The sequence below is a fragment of the Patiria miniata genome, unplaced genomic scaffold, assembly GCF_015706575.1.
Source record: "Patiria miniata isolate m_02_andy unplaced genomic scaffold, ASM1570657v1 HiC_scaffold_14, whole genome shotgun sequence".
In the NCBI taxonomy this organism is placed as follows: Eukaryota; Metazoa; Echinodermata; class Asteroidea; order Valvatida; family Asterinidae; genus Patiria; species Patiria miniata.
The window spans coordinates 10,998,735-11,025,846 of record NW_024037052.1 but is presented as its reverse complement, the minus strand read 5'-3'; the positions used below and the strand labels follow the sequence as shown (position 1 = coordinate 11,025,846).

The 27,112-nt window shown below is 40.9% G+C and overlaps 1 protein-coding gene across 1 annotated transcript in view; it reads right to left on the bottom strand.

Annotated features, from left to right (window-relative positions):
* The window catches only part of LOC119722043 (cytoplasmic dynein 2 intermediate chain 1-like), a 244,618-nt gene that overhangs the window by 40,346 nt on the left and 177,160 nt on the right, over positions 1 to 27,112 (bottom strand). The window contains exons 16-17 of the mRNA XM_038192032.1: positions 27,015 to 27,090; positions 16,399 to 16,624 (exon numbers count right to left, since the gene is read on the bottom strand). Coding sequence (XP_038047960.1) covers positions 16,399 to 16,624; positions 27,015 to 27,090 — 302 coding nt within the window. The remainder of the gene's footprint in view (positions 1 to 16,398; positions 16,625 to 27,014; positions 27,091 to 27,112) is intronic.

Genomic DNA, 27,112 nt, shown 5'->3' with positions numbered 1-27,112 from the left:
TGCCTAACCACTCCATTTCTGATATGATTTTGCAGGGCATTGAATCTCTTGGCCATCGCAAGGACTCAGTTCGCCTCAGCAGAGAGAAAGTGTGGATGAATCGTCTTCGAACTATTCAACCACATGGTCTCAACATCCAACTTGGAAATGATTAATCCTTTTTTTCCTCCATTGTCTTCTGTTACAGATAATCCATCTGGTCTTCCTTGTTTGTGTTTACCCATCTTCCCCCATCTTTCATCCCTTTCCACCTCCATACTGTTCCCCCCCCCCCCCCCCCCCCGCATCATCCCTTCACTCTCACACTCTTTTGTCCGTTCCCACTCCCTGTGACCTTTGATCCTTCCCCTTTCTGGTCCCTCCCCTGTTCACACCAGACCCCTTGTGGTTTGCCATCTCCCTTTGTTTCTTTGTTCTCTCATCCACCCTCCCCTGCATCTTTCTACACCTTTCCCACTTAATCCTCCTTTTGTGTTTCTTCTTTCAGCCCTGCATGTTTGTGTGCACCCCCATGTTAATGTATGTACCTCTGTCATTTCTGTTTTAGCCTCTGAAGAAGAACTTGCTAAGTTCGCAACGTCGGGCCACATTAATTTTAAGATTTATATATTTCAGGTCCATCCAGTCAGTAAGCAGTTTGCAGCAGTTTTACTTTTTTACATATTAAAAAACAGTGACGCATAAACATTCGCGCACAACCACTGTGAATAGCACATGGTGCGTGTACAACGGGAAACACAAAGCATTGTCCTCGAGAGTATAGTAAAAACAAGAGTGCATGTACATTTATGTGTATAACAAGTGCATACATGCAATTTTGAAAATCTGAAATCACATGAAAAAAACATGTACATGTACATGTACATGTACATTTTTGGCATGTTGGTCTACATTTGACCCACGAGGGCGTGTGTTATAGGCTACATAGCTCATAAATTGACTGCGCAGTAGTAGCATATGTTATTGTTATACCTCTGTCTTGAATACTGTATTTTCATTGGCCTAGAACGATCACGTGTTCAGTGTATATAAAGTCATAGCACATTCCCTGTGGGGTGATATCCCACAGGGAGTGTGCTATGATTTTGTGCATACGGTAAGTACGTTAACGCCTACGCGTACGTACGCTTTTCACGTGTAAAACGCAGCGTAGCAAACTTGCATACCATCAGCTGTTTCGAGCACACGACATGCATGTGAGTTGCCGTTAGATTGTCATGATTGTTGTGTTTACTGCTGTTTGTTTCGTGATTTTTACATCCAAATCTAAACAAGTCAGGTGTGTTTACAAACACAAATGCCCCGCAACCGTGACTGTTTCCATGACATAACACCACTCTAACATCAACTTACATGTACCTTGGTCAAATGGAACGTTCATTGACAGCATTAGTGTCTTCTGTAGGTTTTATATGAATTAATCCCTAATCCCTATGATCTCAGAATAAATACAAGATTTCTATTGTTTTAGCCACTGTGACCTTGACCCTTGACCTTTCGACCCCCCAATGCGATAGGCTCCTTAGGATTGCCAAGGACAATCCACAAACCAAATTTGAAGTTCATATGTAAAGTATATCTCAAGTTATCACGCTGACAAAATTTCTTTTGTTTTTGCCACTGTGACCTTGACCCTTGACCTTTTGGCCCCAAATGCAAAAGGCTTCTTAGGATTGCCAAGGACAATCCACAAACCAAATTTGAAGTTCATATGTAAAGTATATCTCAAGTTATCGTGCTGACAAAATTTCTATTGTTTCAGCCACTGTGACCTTGACCCTTGACCTTTCGGCCCCAAATGCAATAGGCTTCTTAGGATTACCAAGAACAATACACAAACCAAATTTGAAGTTCATATGTAAAGTATTTCTCAAGTTATCGCGCTGACAAAATTTCTTTTGTTTTAGTCACTGTGACCTTGACCCTTGACCTTTCGGCCCCAAATGCAAAAGGCTTCTTAGAATTGCCAAGGACAATCCACAAACCAAATTTGAAGTTCAAATGTAAAGTATTTCTCAAGTTATAGCGCTGACAAGATTTGTCCGGACACACACACACCCACACACCCACCCACCCACCCACCCACGGAAGGACAAGGCGGAAACAGTATGCCCCTTCGGCTTCGCCGCGGGGCATAAAAATCCAAGACATATAGGTATAACAAAACAATTGTTGACTGGTGTGATATGGGATATGACGTTTTGAACACCCTCGGGGCCTATGTGCCCCTCGGGTGTTCAAAACGTCATATCCCACATCACACCAGTCAACATTTTTTAATTCACAGTACTGTACGGACTAGCTGGCCATAAGCCTTTTTTTGCAACAACATGACTTTTTTAATAACCAGTCATGAATTTTGTCGAATGCAAATAGCAAAATACATGCGTATTATTATAGTGAAAAATCTTCACGACTAGTCGTGGCTATACAAAATATAATTCAAGGTGTCATTAACTTTTTTCACTACTCATAATTTCTGTTATGACATCATGCCCTTTTCTCTTAAAAAGTCGCTTATTTTCTCGCACCAACGAAATCGCGAAAAAAAATATTAATGTATTTTGAAAAAAAATCACGACGTTGCAAAACCAATGTCTACTTGCAGACATTTTATGTCAGAAAAATTTTATGACTAGCCGCTACAATGTCACGACTATTTGTGGCAAATCGTAATAGACGCCATCACAAATTTTGTTAATAGTCATGAAAAACTACATGACATCGCATAGATACATTTCACACACAATACCAACTTTACAGGATAAAACATTTTTTCCTTCTTAAAGTAACCAACAAAACATAGCACATTCATTTCTTTTACAATAGAATTGGCAGACAAATGTTACAATTGTGAGAAATGTGTCATCATCAATACAGAATATTTCTGAAATGCATTAACAAAAACTGCAAAAAAAACCTATGTTCCGTTATAAACAGACATAGACCAATAGTTCTCTTCATCGTCTCCCATCCCAAATCCCATAGACTTTGTACATGTTTCATTCTCAACACCACTTCTAACCTTCAACAGACTGTTTGTCAAAATCTTGATGAAACTTGGCATAGACTCGGAACCCACAGTGAACTCATTCATGGACAAGTGACTGTGACATCATCTGAAAGTTGCATTTCTCAACAACTTATATCTTCTTAAACCATTGCTATGACATCACACTATTGTTACAAGTGTGGATACGGAACTACGAATCTGTTACACTCGTAACAAAGTGTGGATTCAGAATGACAAATCTTTAGTCAAGTGTGGATTAGGAATAATGAATCCACACTTTGAACATGTCTGAAAATTGTTCTCCATAATGAACATTATAATCATATGTGGATGATCACATATAAGAGCCTCAAAGACCTCCCTTGTAAATTACTCTAATGGACACTAGTCGACACAAGATATGCAAGTCTTTTCATTTCCACTCCCAGCTTTTGCCTAATTTGGCAAAACACTGTTGATACTGTGGCTTCTTCTCAAGCTTCTTCAGAGGGGTTTTCTGACCCTTTCCCTTGAAGGCACAGTTGATGTCCTCACCAGTAAAGCAGTATATGCCAAGTAGCAATTGGCAGTATCAGGGCCCATGTCTTCATGGATATCGCTACGTTTAACAGCCTCTAGTTAGTGGAGCTGGGAAGTAGATGCGGAGCTGGTTGGTGAGCAAGAGGAAATTGATGGTTCCCCTACTGCTCCCCCGGGTCAAGGAAGTTAACACAGTAAGGGCCCTTATGCTAAGGAAGATGGTTGGTGAGGGCTGGGTCATTAGGAGCTCATCTAAAATTGATCTGTCCAGCCTTCCACCATGCAAGCAGTCACTGGTAACTCACATCAAGCGTGCCAATTACACAGCAGCGCAGTGGAAGAGGTCAGATGTTTCCTGAATGGGTATCCAGGAAATTTTACCTCCTAGATAGCACATGGCTGAACCCGATACGGAAACTTCATTGAGCCAGAGTGGTCAGAAGGACCCGTCTTACCATCCTGTCTGGAAGACATCTTGGCTGAAGTCACAGAAGAGGAAATGTCAGATAACAAAGATGTTGATATCAATGGAGATGATGAATCTGACTGTTCCGGTCATGATGATTTGAATTTGAAGCATGATAGCAAAAAAAGGATAACAAAAATTAGTTTGTTAGGGTCAGAAATACATATCCAACAATTGTATTTATGCTTTTATCACAGTATTTCGCTGATATATGTCCTTTTTTCCCTTAAGTTTTTACCATTTTTGGCGGTCACATTGGCCACCATCTTGGATATCTCCAGAGCATCAGATTTTTTTAACTGTTAATATCCAAAATGTGTTTTCGGACCCTAAAAAGCACCCCACAAAAAATTAGTCTGGTGGGTTAATTCTGGGGGGGGGGGGGGGGGGGGGGGTGCACGGGGGGTCCCCCATACATATACTCAACTATAGTCAGGGATGTGTTATAGATGAAAATTGAGGTGACGTCATGATTGACGTAATCTTGTATCAAATTACAAGTAATCAAAGATTTCTTGATTCAATCTATGAAAATCAATATCAGCTCAACCATAAGAGACCTGCACTTAATTTTTGCGGGAATTGATAGAACAATCCAGGATCTTCATTTTATCACGTGTGTGCCTGATCACATGAGCCTTACTTCCAGTCCAAACTGGAAGTGCCTTGTAATCTGAAAGTGGAAAAAGATGTGAACTTGCTTTCAGCGATGTTAGTCTCTAGCTAGTTTGTCATTTGAATATAAATTACCGGCTACCTCATAAATTGGTAGAGTGCCCTCTAGCGGCAGGTTGAAAAATGTTGAAAATGAATAATCGGTTGATGCGTATGGCGAGGTTTGCTGAAATCACTTTAAAATTGATGTATATAATCAGCTTCATGCTAAAAAAAAGTTGAGGGGGAGAGCAAGTTGATGGTGTTACAAGACCGGAAGTTACAATGAAAAGACCTTTAAACCTTACAAAATTGCTGAAAAATCAACCGCAGAGATATATTCCAAATTTTTGCTTCAAATAGCAGAGTTAACTTAGCTCTCGAGCTTTCAGTTGATGACATCATGATGACTGCATCAAGTATCAGATTACAAGCAACCAAATATTTGGCTCTTTCGGCAACTAGCCGAAACAGCCTTTGTTTTTGTGAAAATCTTTATTTTATTCTTTTTTTTTCTTTTTCAGTCATTTTTGCCAGTGCATTTGTACACGTTTTTTTGTTCCCGGCACTTTGGGCACTAAAATCAATCCGATTGCCTTTATACCTGGCACACACTTAGAGCACCACCGACAGATGGTCGCCGAACATTGACGTCATCATGACGTCATCACGAGTCACGTGACGTCACAATATAGGTGCATATTTGAAGGCCTATATCTATAGTCCAACTACAAGTCCAATTGGGTTGGTATGTACCTAAACCGGGAAGTGTTATAGATGAAAACTGAAGTGACGTCACGATGACGTCATCATGTGACATGTGACGTTATATTAAATATGCATATTTTGAAGGATTCTATCTACAGAACTACAGGTCCAATTGGGTTGAAACTTGGTATGTACCTAAACCGGGATGTGTTATAGATGAAAATTGAAGTGACGTCACGATGACGTCATCACCTGACATGTGATGTCATATTAAGAATGCATATTTTGAAGGCCAATATCTACAGACCTACAGGTCTGATTGTGTTGAAACTTGCTATGTTCCTAAACCGGGATGCGTTATAGATGAAAATTGAAGTGATGTCACGACGTCATCACGTGACATGTGACGTCATATATTAACATGGCATATTTTTGAAGGCCAGTATCTACAGAACTACATGTAGGATTGTGTTGAAAGTTCGTATGTACCTAGACAGGGATGTGTTACAGATGAAAATTGAAGTGACGTCACGATGACATCATCAAAGTTGTGTGACGTCATGTTAAAGATTAATAGATGTAATCTTTGAAAATCAATATAAAATCAACCGTGAGAGACCTGAACTTGACGTTTGCAGGAAATGATGGAACAATTCAGGGTCTTCATTTTTGATATTACGTGCACAATCGCGTGACCCTTCCCAAGTGCCTTGTAATTTAAGATTGGTAAAATATGTGAACTTGCTTTCAACGATGTATGCTTTGGCTATGTTGTTTTTTACAAAAACTAACAGTGATTTCATAAAATGTTTGAGCGCCCTCTAGCGGCAGGTTGTTATAGATGATTAGAGATGGAAATTGATGTGACGTCATCGAGACATCACGTGACATGTGATGTCATAATTCAAAGCCCTATGAGAATATAATTACATATTTATATGCCACCATTTATTATAAACAGAACTACACATCCTTTCTGGATGGAACTTAAACTTGAAACTTTACATGTCACATGTCACACAAAAGTTACCGAAACAGCCCTGTGTTGTCCACAAACATAAGTCTAGTTTTAGATTTAATCTTTGAAAATACAGGGTGAGTAAAAAAAAACCCCAAAACAACCAATTGTCGAGATCATTTTTTTTATTTTTCAAGTGAAGTTCTGCACGTAGAACTTTCAAAATCAGAATGTCAGAAATGAAATGTATTTTTTAAGATTTAAGAGATCGCAAAATTACATCTAGATACTTTAATTAATCCAATAAGTCAACTTGCATTTACAATCAAGATCCTTGTAGTAGAAATTTCGGAAGTAGTATTTATTTCATTTTATGATGTTTTTAGCTTTGTTTTATTCATGAAACGCGGAAAATCAAATATGGATGATCACACAAACATTTGAATTTCTACCACTTCTGGTCTGTATTTGAAGTGTGGATTTTTGGAGCAGATTAACCAGTTTATGGTGCACAGTGTATTTCTGGGTCATTTTGCATTGAGTATTTGTGGGTCAAATATTGGTCTATGTACACAAGTGAATTGTTACATGTATACTTGGCTATGGCATATTTTAGAGTGGAATTATTGTAACACCAGTGGATGTGTATTTGTAATAAAATGACTTTTAATTAATAAAGTCTTGGCATTTTGTGTGGTCTCTGCGTTAGACTGTATTTTGTATTGGAGATAATTTTTGAAACTACATGCAGGTTGTACACTTTTTGCCTAGAGTTAGACATGTATTGGCTTGAGTGGGGTACCATTTATTGTGTCCGAGTGTAAAGACTATACTTTCAGGTCATTTGTAGGCCAGAGTGTAGGTACCAGATACCATATTTTGTGTGTACAATTGTAACTGTACTGTTATTCCAACCATGTCTTTGCCAGACAGTGTTTTAAAGTCAATCAGATATTAGCTCAAACTATAGCCAGTGCATTTCAGACCTTGTGATGCAGGATGATAATGATGTGTGTCCTCATGATAAACATGTATATGGAAATGTTGTTCACACCATCAAGACTGCTCTTAATGACCGTTTCAGTGTCTTTGTCGAGCTCTTTGAAAAACAGAGTGAAATTGGTCACAGTAATGTAGTTTCTCCAGGTCCCGTTAACGATTTCCATGATGACATTTCCAAGTCAGATTATGTGGACGACTTAAATTCTGAGCCTAGTCCCAATTATTCCTGAGGTAGAGGTGACAGATCAGATTTTGGAATATTCCATTGGTGGTAGTTTTGTAGATTTTGTTCACCCTGTAGTGTGTAGGGGGCTCTAGGTAGAGGTAGTACCTTTGTTCTCTGCCAGCTGCATCCTACAACATGTAGGAACACTGGTCCTCATCCATCTCCTAAATCTCTCACACCTGGCTCCAAGTGCCACACTTGGGTGGAGGTCTTCAATGTGTAGTCAACGGTCAGGGCAAAAGTGCATACATAGTGTTCACCAGCCATGTGTTCGAGACCAGGGTGCACCACTTCTTATTCGTGGACTGTGGCTGTGGCCTACCAACTATGGTTCTAATAGCAGGGAAGGTGGGTCTCTATAGCCTTGTCCGGCAACCTGCCTAAGAGAAGGAAACTCTGATGCAAAACCTACGGCCTGAGGATCTCGCTGTCATCGTCCTAGTTTAACTTGGCCATGGCAGATGAACCTTGGGCTTAAAGGGTGGGGACAGTCAGCGCAAACTGCATTTCACCTTAAAACCACACTGCGCAGGCATGAAGGACACATCTACATCCACGTCCACATCCAACCTCTACAAGTCCTGCAGCAATGGGAAAGGGGCGAAAACGGCAGGTGTAAGATGACACTGGAAGCCATAGTCCTAATCCTGCATGTAGGCGGCTCAGGCGCAAGTGGTCATCTGATGATGACCTGGAAGCAACATCATCACCCGGCAGCACCCTGAGTGACCAAGCAGCCTTCTCTTGGGATGCACTGCTCGCTCCACATGGAGAGGGGCCTAGAAAAGGTGGCCTAAACAAAGCTCATTTCCATCTCTCCAAGTTGGCTAACCGCGGTCAACGGGCAACTTCAACTGCGGTCGAAATACTACAAAGAAGAAATGGCAACCACCACCCACCTTAAACAGTGGTAAAAACAAGACTCTAAAACTCGCCTGCTGGAATATCAGGACCATGCAGGATGCAAAAGACGGCAATCGTCCACAGTGTCGTACTGCATTAATTGCATACGAGCTCTCTAGGCTGGACGTTGACATTGCCGCAATCAGCGAAATTCGTTTCCCTGATGTAGGCAGCCTAAAAGAACAAGGGGCGGGATACACAATATACTGGTCAGGCAAACCAAAAACCGAAAAATGTCAATCAAGTGTCAGCTTTATAGTAAAAAATGACATCACCTCCAAGCTCTCTGACCTCCCAACTGGTCACTCGGACAGACTTGCATCCCTGCGTCTTCCATTGAAGGATCAGCAGTACGCAACTCTCATCAGTGTCTATGCCCCAACCCTTCAAGCCGACCCTGCCGATAAGGAGCGCTTCTACACTAGCCTACGCAGTCTTCTGAGAAATGTCCCAGAGAAAGACAAGATCGTCATACTAGGTGACTTCAACGCCAGGGTGGGCAAGGACTCGGAAGTCTGGAAGGGAGTGCTTGGGAAACACGGGTTAGGTAACTGCAATGAGAACGGGCAAATGCTTCTTGAGCTCTGCTCAGAATTTCATCTGACCATCACAAACACCATCTTCTAACAGAAAAATCGTTTTAAGACAATCTGGATGCATCCTAGGTCAAAACATTGGCACCTAATAGATTACACCATTGTTCGCCAGCGCGATGTGACAGATGTCAGCATACCAGGGTGATGCCTAGTGCAGACTGCCACACCGATCATCGTCTTGTTCGCTCGAAAGTCAACTTCTGTTTTAAGCCAAGACCAAAGAGGGGCCAAGCTCCTAGAAAGAAACTGAACGTAAACATCCTCCAGTCAGCGGGAAAGACAGCAGACTTCCAAGAGAGCCTAAAGTCCCGGCTTGAACAACCTAACACCGGCATGGAAGAGTCATCCCCAGAAGCACTCTGGAATCACATCAAAAGATCGCTGTCCTGGAAACATCTGAAGAAATCCTCGGTTTCTCAGCGAAGAGAAACAGGGACTGGTTTAAGGAAAACAATACTGAAATCCAAGATCTATTGGCAAAGAAAAGAGCAGCACATCAAGCCTACTTGACCCAGCCATCTTGTTAGCAGAAACAAGCTGCCTTTCATCGGACATACAGCATCCTTCAGCGCAAACACCGGGATATGAAAAATACATGGTGGTCATCCGTCGCTGAGAAAACCCAGCTCTGCGCTGATACTGGCAACTACAAAGGGTTCTATGAGGCTCTAAAAGCTGTATACAGTCCATCTTATCAGACCCAGAGCCCCCTACGGAGCGCAGATGGGAAGGATCTCCTAATAGGCAAAGAAGCCATTTTGGACCGCTAGCCTGAGCACTTCCACATGCTCTTTAGCACGTCATGCAAAGTTCAGGAATCAGTGCTCAACCAAATTCAGCAGCAACCAGTAAAAGCTGAACTTGATGAGCCACCGACTCTTCGAGAGATCATGAAGGCCACTGAGCAAATGAAGAGAGGCAAAGCTGCAGGATTGATGGTATTCCAGTGGAAGTATGGAAACAAGGAGGTCCAGTGCAGCACACTAAACTCAACGAGCTGCTTGTCCACTGCTGGGAGCAGGGAAAACTTCCCCAAGACTTTCGTGATGCCGTGATAATATCCCTGTACAACAACAAAGGTGAGAAATCCGACTGCTCGAACTAATGGGGGATAACACTGCTCTCCATTGCTGGAAAAATCCTGTCCAGAGTTCTTCTGAATAGACTAGTACCCGCAATCGCTGAAGACCACCTGCTTGAGAGCCAGTGTGGGTTAAGATCCAAACGTGGTACTACCAACATGGTATTTGTCTTGCGACAAATCCAGGAAAAGTGCAGAGAGCAGAACATGGGGCTGTATATCACCTTTGGTGACCTGACAAAGGCCTTTGACACGGTGAGCAGAGACGGACTCTGGAGAATCTTAAAAACTTGGTTGCCCACTGAGGTTCCTCACCATGGTTGTCCAGCTGCATGAGAACCAGGTTGGCCAGGTCAGGTATGAAAACGACCTCTCCAAGCCGTTCCCGGTAGCCAATGGCGTTAAGCAGGGCTGTGTTCTGGCACCTACACTCTTCACCATATTCTTCAGTATGAATATCCAACATGCTACTGAAGACCTCAACGAAGGCGTCTACATCCGCTTCCACACTGATGGCAGCCTCTTTAACCTTAGATGCCTACAGGCCCACACAAAGACAACGGAACAACTCATACGCGACTACTGTTCGCTGATGACGCTGCCCTAGTTGCTCACACTGAGCAAGCTATGCAGCGCATAACATCACACTTTGCAGAAGCTTCTCACCTCTTCGAAGCTGTTACTAAAAAAGTTAGAGTACAAACAAAGGAATGAGGACTAGGGACAATGGGGCATCCACGATTGCCGGTGTTTACACACGTGGGTGTGTATGGGTGTGGGTGTGTATGGGTGGACGAAATATACCAGAGAACAAAAGAGAACAAAAGAGAACAATATCGTCCACGATTCCCAGCATACGTTCGCGATTGGGGTCGTGTACAAAACCTATGGGAGTCTTCCTAAAAAGAGTACAAACAAAAGAGGGACAATAGGACGTCCACGATCAACGGTGAACACACATTGGTTGGTGGGTGTGGATGGGTAAAGGTTTTTCTTGCACAAATTGCATCACACAATTGGGTGGAAAATAGGAGACTATGCACAGTTTCAGCCTTTCAGCTTTTTTCATGTCTGTACAGTACTTAACAGCTTTCTGTCCATGCATGTATGGACATAATTTGGTCAGGATTTCTTGCCAAAAATGCAATTTTGTTTTTGTGTGAAAAACACAGGATTGTAAACAGGATCCAGTGCTAAGTTATGCATCTGTGTCAGCCAGTCAAATAAGAAAGTTTGGACCAATGAGAACTTAGGCTACATAAAACTTTTAGCCAATGGGGCAGCTTCTTATTCTGATGGCTGGTTTTATTGGGAAAAGAAAGTGCAACTTAAGGCTCACTCTGTCACAGCCCTTTTAAAGGACACTTTTGTGGATGTGTATCATGAGCCATTATTCCTCCTGTTGGTTTAGGGGAAGATCCTACCTGTATTTGTTCAATCCATTCATTCTTTTATTCTTATAATTCTTCACTTATTAACCACAGTTGACAAGTGTGTTCTCTTGCAATACAATAAAGCATTTTCTGGCGGGAATTTGACAGACACAGGTTAAAATTTTTCATTGCACTATCATAATGGCCAATAAGTTTATATCATTCAGTATTAATTGCCCTATCATACAATGTAAATACTACAACAGTAGTTTCTATTTGTTGTGACAGGCACTGTAATGGCTCCCCGGAGGTTCACTAGGGGCCATTCCTCCCGTAGCTCCTAGCGTTAAGCGGGGGAACATCCTGTGCCTGGATTGTTTGATAGTTCATTCTTATATTTGAGTGGTCGGGCACAACCCGACCACTCTTTGGATTTGTTGCGATTAATTGAGTGGTCGGGCACAACCCGACCACTCTTTGGATTTGTTGCGATTAATCTTTCTTTCTTTCTTTCTTTCTTTCTTTCTTTCTTTTTTTTTCCGGACAATACTTCTCCGCGGGTTTTCTCTTAAACGGTATATGGTATGAACTTGTAACTTTCAATATATATCGACCCTCATCCGAAGTGGTGCATATTACTCTGACGTCATGATTACGTCATCAGGTGTCAAATTACAAGTGATTTTATCTGAAAAAGTGACCAATTACTTTCACCTATAACTCTTGAACTAAATAATCAATGATGTTTGTATTCTGTCATCAGATAGACCATTAATCGCTAAACAGTTTTTGTCGCGTACGTGAACTCGCTTGACCTTTACTTCCGGGTCTACCGGAAGGTCAAAGTTAGGTGAATTCAAAATGAAGACGTTAGCCTGAAATCAAAACAAAGCAACATTTCTTCCGAACGGTTCACGGTATGATCACAAAACCTTGTGTGAACTTGTACCGTGTTACGAAGATGTTATAAATTTTGTTACGTCATCATGACGTCATCAGGTATCAAATTACAAGCGATTTAAGGGCAAATTTTGACAAAATAGTTTGCGTTATATCTTTTGAACTAAATAGAGTATCGTGTTCGTTTTTTCGTGAGGTTGTAGACTATGCCGTGAGAAACATTTCGTGTTCCCGGACGCAAAACCGCTTGACCTTTACTTCCGGTGTTACCGGAAGTGCAATAAAAACTGAATATAACTCAAAAGCGGAAGCATTTTACTACAGACATATATATTATGAAAGTGTTTAGTGAGGAATGCAAGATGCAAAAAACAGTGTGATGACGTCATCATCCGAAAGGGCGCCCCCTATCGGCACATAAAATAGAGTTTCCCTTCTTTAATTATAAAACCATCTGTCCAAATTTTACCAAATCACCCCTTGACATTCTCTGATTAACCACAGATAACTTGGCAAGGTTTCAAATTCATGACGTCATCGAACCGGAAGTTGCCTTAAGGAGAATTTGAAAAAGATCATAGTTTTAATTTAATTCTATCATTTGATCCCTGTCATATCTTCGAAGTCCAAATAATGATATCCATTACAATGTTCACTTTTGGATCTCTAATGCTGTGACGTCATCAAACCGGAAGTTAGGTGTTATTAATACAAACAATTATATTTCCCATATTTTCATACGTTATTTTAACTTAACCATGAGAAATTATCCTCTCCGAACTTCATCAGTGTTCACTCACCATTTTTGACTGATGACGTCATCAAACCAGAAATAACTTTTTGTGCACATAGAATGTTTACTGAAATTTATTACACCGTTAAAGATACCTTTTTGAAACATTGATTGTGCTTGAAGGGATTTAATGTCCTGATCCTTTTTTCTACATAAACATATATTCTTAACTTAACTGGGCAGTGTATAATGAAAAGGCTGTCTGCCCGACCACTCTGCGTTTGTAACTAAACAAACGCGAAACTCTAGTCTTTCTTTTTTTTCTCTTTTTTTTCTGCACAGCACGTTTCCGCGGGTTTTCTCCTAAACGGTATATGATATGAACTTGTAACTTTTAACAGATATTGACCCTCATTCCGAATGGTGCATATTACACTGACGTCGTGATGATGTCATCGGGTGTCAAATTACAAGCGATTTTCGTTGAAAAAATGACAATCTTCTTTCATCTATAACTCTTCAACAAAATGATCAATTATGCTCCAATGTTGTAATCAGATAGACCATAAATTGATAAACATTTGTTGTCATGTACGTGAACTCGCTTGACCTTTACTTCTGGGTCTACCGGAAGGTCAAACTTAGGTGAATTCAAAATGAAGACATTAGCCTGAAATTGAAACAAAGCACAATTTCTTCCGAACTGTTTACGGTATGATCATAAAACCTAGTGTGAACTTGTACCATGTTACGAAGATGTTATAAATGTTGTTACGTCATCATGATGTCATCAGGTATCAAATTACAAGCGATTTGATTGCACAATTTGACAAAATACTTTGACCTATATCTGTTGAACTAAATAGAGTATCGTGTTCCTTTTTTCGTGAGGTTGTAGACGGTGCCTTGAGAAACAGTTTTTATTCCCGGGCACAAAACTGCTTGAAGTAAAGACTTCCGGTGTTACCGGAAGTGCAATAGAAACTGAATCTAACTCTAAAACGGAAGCATTTTACTACAGACAAATACATTATGGAAGTATTAAGTGAGGAATCCCAATCACAAAAACATAATTTTGACGTCATCCCACGAAAGGGCGCCCTCTAGCGGCACATCGAAAGCAGTTTAATCTTTTGATATGTTAAAACCCTCAACCAAATTTTTATTATATATTGCCCTATATCCCGCGAGCAACCACAAATAAATTTGCAAGGTTTCATAATCATGACGTCATCAGACCGGAAGTTACTGTAGGGAGAATTCAACAATGATCATGTCGTTTTAAATTCAAATCCATCATTTGATCCCTGTCTCATGACTTTGTTTTTTGCCCCCCCCCCCCAAAAAAATAACATCTGTTACACTTAATATTGACCTTTTGCTTCCAAATACTGTGACGTCATCGAACTGGCAGTTAGCTGTTATTATTAGATACACTTAATTTCCATATGTCCATGCGTTCTTTTTACTTAATGATAAACAAGTGTCCTCCCTTCCCTTTTTTGTCTGATGCCGCCATCAAACCGGAAATAACTTGTACGTGTACTTAACTGTTTACCGAAATTTATCATACCTTAAAAGACGAATTATTTTTGTACAAAACAATTGGTACTGGAAATGTTGAAGTTCTTGGTTCTTTTTTTTCTGACATAAACATATTCATAACTTAATTGGACAATGTCTAATGAAATGGTTTTGTCCACCCAACCACTCTGTGTTTGTAACAACAAACGCGAACCTCTAGTTTCATTCAGGATTTTAAATCGGGGTTTAATTGCCTTTTCACCTTTGATAATTTGTGTGGCCTGGTGTTGCCATTTCTGTACATGTTATGGCTAGTCATTATGTAACTGGGTTTTGTTTTACCCTTTGTATCAGGGCCTGGTGTGCCCTATGTATCAGGGACATTTATGTGCCCTAGGTATCAGGGTCTGGTGTGCCCTAATTGTGACAGGGCCTGGTGTGCCCTAATTGTGACAGGGTCTGGTGCCCCATGTACCAGGGTTTGGTATGCCCTAATTATCAAGGTATGGTGTGACCTATATACGGTGGGTCCCGTGTGCCCTATTCATGGCTGGGTCTGGTAAACCCAGGGGGTCTAGTGTACCCCAATATATTGTATTTATTTGCCCATGGTATCTGGCAAATGCAAAATGTTGTGTTGAACAAAGAAGAGCTGTGGAATAATTACAAACAACTTTTGTGTGTTGTACAGTCTGAGAATAAATTTTACATAATTGTGTGTCAGTCGCCCTTTTTGTTCACAATTAGACCATTCGAGAGTGCATGGTTTTAAAGTAGGGAAAATGTAGGGGACCATGCCTAAGCAAGGGCGACCTCATTAGTCCTTTCCAATATCATTATGTAGATGACGTAACTGATTTGCACTTTTCTACATGAAACATTATTTCGTTGATGAATTTTGTGCTTCCGCACAAGGACGGTGTAGGTTTCTCTTCAATAATAACACGAGAAGCTAGTCCTTAGGTGGATCTCTCACAATTTAATTCGGGATTATTATTGTATAATTCTATACTTTACCATGTAAATATTTTATACATGTAATTCCAAGATTATTGCTTTTAGTTTCATTGTCTGGTTGAACATTGGTCGAGGTTCGAACCTATGTACCGCGGCATATGTGAGCCCTATAAATAAATATATAATAGGCGTATAAATATTTAGACGAGTGATTTGGCAGCTACTCTCCTCGGTCTTTTTTGGAAGATTCTTTAACTAAGCACATCCCAGCCACATTTCTGTGTCATTTTCCATCAATTTTGTGCGCCAGCATGGCCTTGCCATGACATCCATGTGTCCTGCGGGGTAAAGCGTTCCCATAAGAAACCCCCAGTGAGTATATTTTAGTGTCATTTGTAGGGATTATGACAGAGGGTGAAGTTTGCTTAACGTAAAAGTCTCTCACGTGTTTGTGACATGCTGCACGGCCAGCGCGTGTAGTACAGTTTCCATGTATTATGTACAGTGTGTATTGTATACAGTCGCAGGTGGGCATTTCTTTACCGAGCTGTATTATGTTTTGCTTAGGCAATGGGGGTTTCTCATTCTGGTACAACTTGGAGTAAATAAAAGTGCCAAGAGTCCAGTAACTGTTAACTAAAGTCAGCTTCTCAGAGTGACCTTCATTTATGGCTCTGCTGTTCATCCTTTTAATATTCTGCCCTTGCCTGGTGCTCGTCCTTTTTAACTAGAGGGCCGGCCTCCTTGTTGCCGTCCCACTACAATAAAATAATATAATAACATACCACTACTCAGTACAGGATCCGTGGTTGGAATGGGTACCCAGTGACTATCCTCAGTGATGATAACAGGCTGCACTTTGACGATTGGGCTCTGATGATTATCATCCCTGCTCGCTCCATAAGTACTATAAGTAGGAACCCGTAAAGGCAATTGTCCATCATCTTTGTGCATGCTCTGATGCATACTGGATGGTTCTCGTAAATCCCAGGCCACAATGGCACCCTCATCCTACATAAAAAATACATTAAAAAATCAATAAATGTGATAGTTAAAAACCTGACCATATTAAAGGTAATGTACAATATTTGCAAACATCAAAAAACAAAACTTCCAAATTATTATGAAATACCTAACTTCACTCTAAGTGAAAAATAGTCTCAAGCGTCCTGTGAAATCAAGGCACTTGGTGTGCTGTCATTTCCAAGAAAAGTCAAATTTTTGTATCAATTGGGAAAAAAACTTCCAAATTCTGCCCACAATTTACCAATTTACAAAATTTTGTTTGCAATTGGTTACACATCTGTGAACGGGTGCAAGCCAGCTAGTCAGGTTCCCTTACCCGATGTCTTTAAATTGCTCTGATTCATCTGAAGCAGGGTCAGGGAACCAGATTACAAGACCACCATTTTTTCTCTAGGTTTTTCTAGCATTAATGACCACAAAACTTTTAAACAGCTCAGTGTAATAATGTATGTTATATAACTGACATACAGATCCTTGTCATTTGATTGGTGGAACTCACATCACGCTCCAATTCATGCTGGGGCTCAAAAAGTCCCATTCGCCTATGGGAATGGGAATTACTATTCAACAGTTTGGATCGTTCTTGTTCCATGAAGCGTTGCGCGTAGCTCATATTGTTCCAAAGAGCCAGTTCTACAGAGTTGGGTTCAAACGTTTTCATGAAGGGGTGGTTTGAAAGAGAGAAACACATTTTCCACCAATTTTGTATTGAAATAAAAGTTCAAATATATCAAATGTATGTCAGTTATATAAATAAATAAGTAAAATGGTACATTCTTTACATCACCCCAACACAAATTCATCTTATAAAAAAAATAAAATGGTGATTTGTGCTTCGTAATAATTAGCTTTTGCAGTGTCCAAAAGTAACATTGGGGAAATGGTCCCCTTTATTTCTAATTTGTGCAAACAATGTGATGTGCACATTGTAAAATATCAATTAACATGTTTTAAACTACTTAAAACCGAGAAATTAAGTTACCACTAAAAAGTTAAGACGAAACTGCACGTTACAGGCTTTGGCCCACGGCCTATTAATGAAGGCTGCGATCTGTGAGAAGCACACCCTCGTGAGATTGGCAACATTGAATCATCACCAGAGGCGCTGCACAAGTCAGGGCATGACCTGCAATGGATGCAGTGATGACTGTGCCAGTAAAAGAAAAAAAGATTAATGTCACCACCCTCCGTTTCCGCAGCGCAGCCCGATCCCCTTTACTATCTGAGCAGAGGCCAGGAGTGAGGCAGAAAAGGCTGAATGGGGCCACGTACGAATTTGCAGTGGAAATCTTTGTTGGAAATTCCCAGTGTTCTGGCCTGGTAGGAAGTTCCTGCTGTGTACCCTTCAGGTCAGGTCATGTTCCCCATGCTGATTATGTATGAAAGTCAACTAAATCTCATAAACATCTCCCCAAGGGGAATACGCGACGGACGCAATACTATGTTGGCCCGATGGTATTGATGTCAGCCTTAAAGTCTCTACAATGAGCTCCCAAGAAATAGACAGGTGGAGATGGTCATGAGTCAGGTAAGTCACTTATGGTAGTCAACAAAATAACTGAAGCCAAATCGGAGTCATAGCCTATGTGGCGTGGTACGCAGAAAATGTTGATAGCACTGCCACACAAACGCACCACGGCAAAACTTCAAGAGGTATGCAGCTGAGAAAAACAAATAACGGTTTGTTCTTCGCCTACTTTCTAAGATTGAGCATCTGAGCAGTCATCACCGACCAATATGGATGTAAACATCAATATCCCCAGCAAAAAGATTTTTGTCCATTAGAAGGTGGGACAGGAGAAGCAACTCATCAAGCATGTTACCCCAGCAGGCTGAGGCCGTTAGGGTCTGCACTTCCGTAAACTAACAGAGTACCGAGTGCAGACAGTGCAAATAGCGGTCAACACGTCCGGTCAACACATCATGTCTGAAGATCTGCCGGCCTGCAGACAGAGCTGATAGCATAGCTAGATCGACTGAAAAGCCTGCAGGAAATCAGTCCTCGAGATCGAGTCCTCGTCCCGGTGGGATTGGTCAGAAGAGCCATCAGAGTCTGAAAAAGAATGGCGTGATTGGCGATCAGCTTCTTCTTCTTCTTCTTCTTCTTTGAAGAACGGCCCCAGGGGGTGTCCAAAGAAATGTCGGAAGACACATGGGGCACTGGGACCCCTGAACAACAGAAAAAATTCCGATGACAAGAATGGTCCCTCAGAGCAAGATAGAACGGACCCCAACGGGCAGGGTTACCCCCGGGCGACCTGCTCCATGTCGCTAATAGCATACCCGGCCAACAGAGGGCGCTATTGTATAAAACTCTTAGTGGAAAATACCTGCTGGTCTAGGGAATATGCATAAGTAGATTGCTCTACTGGTAAGTTGAGTGAATTACACTGAGGTGTATAAACCTGTGTTCTTAGGGTCAACAAATGCATTAAAACCATGTTTACAATGATTATGTATATATTTTATGCACATTATGCATATTAGCAATCGCTATTATCAAAAATAATTAACATATCTATGTATTTTCTCCACAGGAATTTGTCCAATCGTATCCAACGAGGCATCTAAACTCATGTTTTTAGGGTCAACTAATTCATTAAAGCCATTTCACAAATGATAATGGTTTGTAATAGATTAGGGGGATTTTTTTCCCCCAGACAATGCAACCATCCCAATAAGTTCACCCTTGCCCAATGTCCCTAGGGGACCCCATAAAAGCACGTCTTTGTCTTTCTTTTTTAACTAAATGAAGATTGCAGATTATCATTTTTACTTTTGCCAAACTTAATGTTTGTCTGTAAGTTTTATGAACACGTCTTCGGCATAGCAGTTCTTTCCCCCTAATTCAGATTAAAATAGGGTTTGAGAGTGATTCTTGATGTAAGGCATCATTTATGTCCAAACAAAATTGAATCTGACGGGGAAATGGTGAACTTTAGGGTGGTAATTAAAAAAGGCATGGAAAACCTATAAAGGTAGGAAATGTTTGAGATGTAATTTATTATTTGTTGAAAAAATAATTGTCTTTTTTGTGGTGGGTGTCTAACTATACCCCAAACACAAATCAGTGCAAGGCCCCAGGTTACAATGCAGTGTGCGAAACAATCCTTTGATCAGACAGGGTTAAGAACATTGATTCTATTGTCCAAAAAAGTTTAATCTGGCATGAACAAGCTTTTGTATGTCGGTTAACTTGTGTGGTGAATAAATGTCCGTTCTGCAGTGCAGGCTAATTGTGTGTCTCCTAACAATAGATCAAGATATTTAGGAAACACTGTATTTAAAATAATGATTACAGCTTTCAAAATAATGATTACAGCTAATCTACGTATTGTGGCATAAAATATATGTCGTTTTTCAGTATGTAGGTAGCTTCAATTAATCAGTGACCCTGCAAATATGGGTCTGGTTTGGCACCTCATTTGATAGTATTGAGCAAAGTCATGTGCAGATATTGATATTTCATATTTCTAATGACTGATGCTAATTTGCATATTATGCAGAATAAAACATTTAAGTGTGTTGCATATTAGTTTAGTAGACGGAATGTAAACAAGAAATGATTAGGGCGCCCTCTGGCGATCCCTTTGTTGTTGCTAGAAAAGTCTGAATAAAGAGTCGCACTGGTGTTTCTTGTACCCTCCAAATTACTGTTCTCCCTACGTCTTTTTTGCCTGCGCCGGGTCACGCAACATGGTGGCAGTAGTAGTAGAACTTGGTGCTTCGATTAATTGATAAACTGGACTATAAAGCAGTTGGAACGCCCCAGAATCGGCAACTTTTCGTCCGGTCTGGAAACCTGCCGGCGCCGTTGTGTGTACAACACTGTAACGGTACGTACGTAGCAAATGCACATTCGACATTTGATATTCACGCATGCACACATGTCTGCATAGACTTTCGCATGGACTTTCTCGAAATTTCCAAACAATATCCTTGTTGAAATGGCTACCGCAGCACCAGTTAGTGGCATCAAGCCACCTCAACTACCAGATTTTGGTAATGTTAAGCATCTTTCTGAGAGTTGGAAACTGTTTAAGCAGAAATGGGAGAACTATGCTGTGGTCACCAAACTTGCCACACATGATCGAGCATATCAAGTGGCTCTATTGCGGCACACACTTGCTGATGAAGGACTGAAGATTTACAATGGTTTCCAATTTGAAACTGAGGAAAACACACGCACCACAAGTGAAATCCTCACCAAGTTTGACTCTTTCGCGGTTGGTGAAGTCAACGATACTTATGAACGGTTTCTTTTCAATAGGAAAGACCAGAAGGAGGGTGTCTGACTGTCCAGCCTGGGGCAAAACATGTTCCAACTGCAAAGGCAAAAATCACAGTGCATGGTGTACGTCAGGATACAGTTTTTCTCACCGACTCTGATGATGAGTATGATGCATATCTTGCAAACGTGAGCACCATGAGACAGAAAGCTCTGACAGCTAAGCTGGCTGTAAATGGCTGTCATATTTGTTTCCAAGTGGATACTGGTGCTGATGTGAACACTATCTGTCAGCGATTTGTTCGTCGTGAACTAGTGCGACCCACTAAAGTGAGACTGGTAATGTGGAATGGCACCAAAGTCAAACCCCTTGGGGAGGCAGAGATCCCGGTCACGAATGTTCGCACCGGTAAACAGCATAGTACTGTCTTCATTGTAGTGCTAAACCACCTACACTGCTTGCTTGGCCTGAAAATGAGGACAGGTTCATTGCCGGCATGACAGCCCAGACAAACCAAACCCTGGGTGATCTGGGAGAAGCTACTCTTCATGTGAACCCTGAAGTGAAACCACGCGCACTACCTAGTCGTAAAGTGCCCATGGCTCTAAAAGGGGATCATAGTTGACATCATAGTTGCTGGGTGTGGCTCTACGAAAGCTGATGCCATCAAAGACAATAATAAGAAACTTGCCAAGTTGTTCCAGAGATGCCAGGAACGACACATCATCCTGAATGAGGGTAAGAAAGAAGTCGGAAAGCCAAAAATCCGATTTCACGGTCACTGCTTCAGCGAACAGGGCGTCAGAGTGGACAAGTCAAAAGTGGAGGTAGTGTTGTACATGCCCACCCCAACAGACATTGAGGGTGTGAAACGCCTATGTGGAATGGTCCAGTACATGGCAAAAGTCCTGCCAAACCTTTCCACTGATATGGAACCAATCAGAGCCCTGACTCGGAAGGACACTGAGTGGGATTGGTCCCCTGCTTGTACCAGAGCACTAGAAACTGTGAAACAGAAGTTGTCTGAAACGCCTGTACTTGCATACTTTGATCCCACCAAGAACATGGAACTCCAAGTCGATAGCAGCAAAGACGGCATCGGAGCTGTTCTGCTACAGGATGGTAGGCCTGTAGAGTATGCATCTCGCTCACTCTCCTCCAAAGAACGCAACTGGGCACAAATCGAGAAGGAACTACTGGCCGTAGTTTTTGGACTTGAACATTTCGACCAGTACACCTATGGCACGAATGTGATCGTACAGAACGATCACAACCCTCTCGCGTTGATTCTAAAAAGCCGCTCAGTCAGGCACCCAAGCGCCTGCAAAGCCTTCTTATGAGAATCCATCGCTATGATGTGGATTTTCACTTTCTCAAGGGATCAGAACTTGTGATCGCTGTTACCCTGAGTCGTGCTTACATTGACTCACCTGACCTGCGGCCCCATATCATGACCATCAACTTCTTTCCGGACATATCTGACGCTAGAGTGCAAGAGGTCAATGAAGCAACTGCACACGACGCATCACTTGCATCGTTGAAATCGCTTATTCTCGAGGGCTGGCCTGATGCAAAGCCAAAGTACCAAACGAGGCGCGTCCATACTATGATATGAGGGACGTGCTTAGCTACGCCCATGGAATCATCCTGAAGGGCGAAGCAATCCTGATACCAAGATGTTTGAGACAAGACATCATGAAGAGACTTCACTCAGCTCACATGGGCTACAACAGCATGATGCGTCGTGCACGTTCTCTTGTCTTTTGGCCTGGCATGGCCAAAGACATTGAACAATGCGTGGACACTTGTGAACCATGTCAAGAACTGGGACCACGAAATCCGCGCGAAACCCTCAAGCCACAAGATGATGGCAATGGCCCATGGGACAAGATCGCGTGTGACTTCTTTAAGGCGAAAGGTCGCTAATACTTGGTGACAATAGATTACTACTCAAACTTTATTGAAGTATCCCACCTCGTGTTATTAAGGAATTTGCTTATGAATTGTGTTTTCCATTATCTGTCATTTTTAATTGTTCCCTTCAGGAGGGTGTTGTTCCTAACATTTGGAAATCTGCTTATGTTGTTCCGGTTCCTAAGTCTCATCCTCCGAGTCTCGAGAATGTTCGCCCCATCTCTCTCACCTGTGTTTTCTCAAAAGTATTTGAAGATTTTGTTGTTGATTGGATTAACAATGATATTTGGCAGTCTATAGATACTTATCAGTTCGGATCTCGTAAAGGTTTATCTACCACTCATTGTTTAGTTAAATTATTTGATGGTATTTACAAAGGAACAGACAAACCGAAACACTCATTTGTTTTAGTTACTACAGACTTTAGTAAAGCATTTGATCGTGTCAGCCATCAAATTGTAATTAAAAAGTTTATTGATCTGGGTGTTAGACCTTCCATTATTCCTTGGATCACCAGTTTTTTATCTGATAGAAGACAGGCTGTTCGTATTAATGGTGCTGTCTCCAACTGGGCTGTGACTAATGTAGGAGTGCCACAGGGCACAAAAATTGGACCGGTAGCTTTTTTAACCATGATAAACGACTTTGTCCCAGGTCATTCGAGTGTCACTCATTTTAAGTATGTTGACGATATGAATTTGTGCCAAATTTATGATAATCCTGAACAGACAACCATTTTGCAGCAGGAACTCAATCATTTACAGGAATGGTCCTCCAATAACCTGATGAAACTTAATCCTAGTAAATGTCAGGTTATGGTTTCATGTTTTCAAAGACACCCCCTAGCATGTCCTAACTTGTACATAGGGGATGATATTTTAATTCAAACTAAGTGTGTTAAGGTTTTAGGCATTCATGTACAGGATAATTTGAAGTGGGACACCCATGTTAGTTCTATGTGTAAAGTTTTTAACCGTAAATTGTACTTTTTACGTCAGTTAAAACGTTGCAAAATCCCTGTTCCTGATTTATTATCCATCTATGTGCAATATATTAGGCCTACTTTGGAATATGCCTCGCCTGCCTGGTTTGGAAGTCTGACCACAGCACAAAAAGAATGCCTGGAAAAATTGCAAAGGAAAGCTTTCCGCATAATCTTCCCTGAGTATGGTAGGAATCACTCTTATCAGCATATTTGTCAAGTTCATCACATCCCTCCTATCTCTGAAAGGCTAGAATTGCTTTGTTTAAATTTTGGTAGTAATGTCTTGCATTCTCATGTTCATAGAGATTGGCTACCTTCGTATAGAGATAATAACCTCAGAAATTCCCGTAAACTTTCCAGTATCAGATGCAAAACCAATCGGTATAAAAACAGTCCCATCCCATTTTTAACCTAAATTTTAAATAATCAGTAGTTTTTTTTATATATATATACTTGGCAGGTTTTTTTTTTTTTTTTTTTTCTTTCTTGCCAACCAGTTATTCAGTCTTTGTGTGTGCTCGGTGCAAAATGTTTTAATTGTCATTGTAATAACTGTATTTCTATTTGTCTTGTGCGTTGCATGTCATGTTTTTGAATTGTAAGCTTGCGTGTTTATGTGTGTGACCTTTATGTTATTTATTGTAATATTTCATTGTTTTTAATGTTATGGTTGTGTAATTTTTATTGTGAACTTGTGAGGGGAGGCGCAATTCAGCCTCTGGCTGCAATGTCTCTTTTTTGTATGATTGAATAAATAAACCATGAATATATATATATATAATATATGCCTACAACCACCAGCTCCCGTCTGATTGTGGTGCTGAAAAAGCAGTTCGCTCGTTTCGGTATCCCTCGTGTGCTGACATCTGACCAGGACCCACAATTCACTTTTTGTGAGTTCCAGAACTTTTTGAAAGACTGGGGAATCCACCATGTTCCTTCCTTCCCTGGACACCACAGTGCCAATGGGAAAGCTGAGGCAGCCGTGAAAGTTGCCAAACACCTCATCTTGAAAGCAAGTAAGGATGGCACAGATCCGAACATTGCCTTATTGGAGCAGAGGAACACACCGCGCGAGGACACCCCCTGCTCCATCATACCCCGTTCCAGAAGGACATCCATCACCCGGACATCGCGCAGAAAAAAACAGAACGTAGAAACATCGTCAAGCGTTACCACGATCGCCGAGCCCATGATCTTCCCAGACTGCAACCTGGCCAGAGAGTGTACTTCGAGCAGAAGGAGCACAACCGCTGGGTCCTTGGCAAGGTGGTGGAAGTCCTCTGTGATCGCACATACATCATTGAAGGCGCGAATAATGGCCCATACCATCGCAACAGGGTGCAAATGCGCCCTACCAAGGTGGACATACCCAAACCTAGGAACACCCCACCCCTATTTTGGCTACCTACAACCTCCCCTGGAACCGTGTCACAACCTCGCAACCCCCCACAAAGCGCACTTCAGCCAAAGCAGAACACTAACCGAGAACCGGTACCGCAGAATACCCCACCTGCTCTCCCACAGCCTGTGGGCAGAAGTGAGAGAACCGGCAAAGAGCTGGGCTATCTGAAAGACTATGTTCGCCATTGAACTGTTTGTTTAATTTTGTTTTCATATATTTTCAAGAGTAACACATTTTGAAACTGAAAAACCAATTTCCTGCGCAGTTGGCATAGTTTAATCACAAATCACCTTTTGTATTTTATTTTCACCAGAAACAAACAGTCTAAGTTTTCTTTTAATTAAGAAACCAGAAAATTAATTTTCTTTTCACTTAAAACAAGCAACGAAAGTAGTTGTACTTTATACAAGGATGAATAAGAGAAAAGCTCTTTTTTTTTGGAAGTTATAAAGAAAACATGAGAAATTTCACATGCTTAAAGAAACATGTAAAAAAACAAACAAGTGTTTCAAAACCTTGGACCTCCCTAGCCAGTGTTTAAGGTTAAAACTCCTAAGCCTGTCAACTTTTCAACTTTTGGCTCACGTTTCAAAAAAAAAAGAAAAAAAGGGAGGATGCTGCATATTAGTTTAGCAGACGGAATGTAAACAAGGAACGTTTAGGGCGCCCTCTGGCGATCCCTGTGTTGTTGCTAGAAAAGTCTGAATAAAGAGTCGCACTCGTGTTTCTTGTACCCTCCAAATTACTGTTCTCCCTACGTCTTTGCCTGCACCGGGTCACACAACAAAGTGTTTACATTATCATTGTGTGAATGGCTTCAACCAATTTGTTGACCCTCAAAACATTGGTTTAGACACCTCTTTTTATACAATAGGACACAGTCCTGTGGAGATACAGATATATGTTAAATTTCTTATAATGGTGGATGTTTATTTGCATATGAATCATCAAATACACACATTTTTATTGTCAAAATGGCTTTAATGAATTCGTTGACCCTAAAACATGGGTTTAGACACCTCATTTGATATGATTGGACACATTCCTGTGGAGACAATTTTAGATATTGGCAGATAATAATTTGCACATGCATAAATTAGTCATTGAAAAATGGCTTTAATGAATTGGTTTACCCCCAAACATGGTTTGGGCACCTCAGTTGATACGTTTGGACAAAATTCCGCAGAGATATATATAAAAAAAATTTTTGTAAAAATTCGTTATGGCGGAAACTAATCTGCATATAATTTTTTTTTTTCAATGCTCAAGGGTGCCAAGGTGGCACCTGTCGGAATATTGATCTACAAGGTCCAAATGACAAGAAAATGCAAAAACATTTGACACCAGGACTATAGGTGGAAATAAGGGAAAATAATGAAATTGAACACTGTGCCAATGCATGCACTGATTTCGTAAGCACGTTCTGTTGTTCTTGTTAGTAGAATTTTGAATTTGAAAACCCATATTTTTAAGCATTGGATGCACAATGATTTTAAAGCAAAATCCGTTTGGGTCAACAGAGGATATTTAAAAAATATGGTGAATTATATCAAATTCTCTACGATTCTGTTTAAATACCAGGTTGATGTTCTGGCATTAATCAAATGTGGAACTAACCTTCATAGTACAATATAACATTGCTATAATGACTACCACTATAACATGCACTGCTATAACAAAAATTCTCAATGTTCAAAACTTAATGGTCAAGTATACCAAGCCTTAATTGACCACTATACTTAACAATTTTTTTCTGGATATATTTTTCGTAATGATGGAATTCTAATGTAGGACTAACAGTAAATATAATCACAACATTGCAATATCCTTAAAATTACTTACCGTTCCTGCAAAAACAAATGTAGATTTGATGGGGCTAAAGCAGCAACTTGTCACTTCAGATCTGCATGATAGGATTCTGATGAAAAAAAGTATACAAA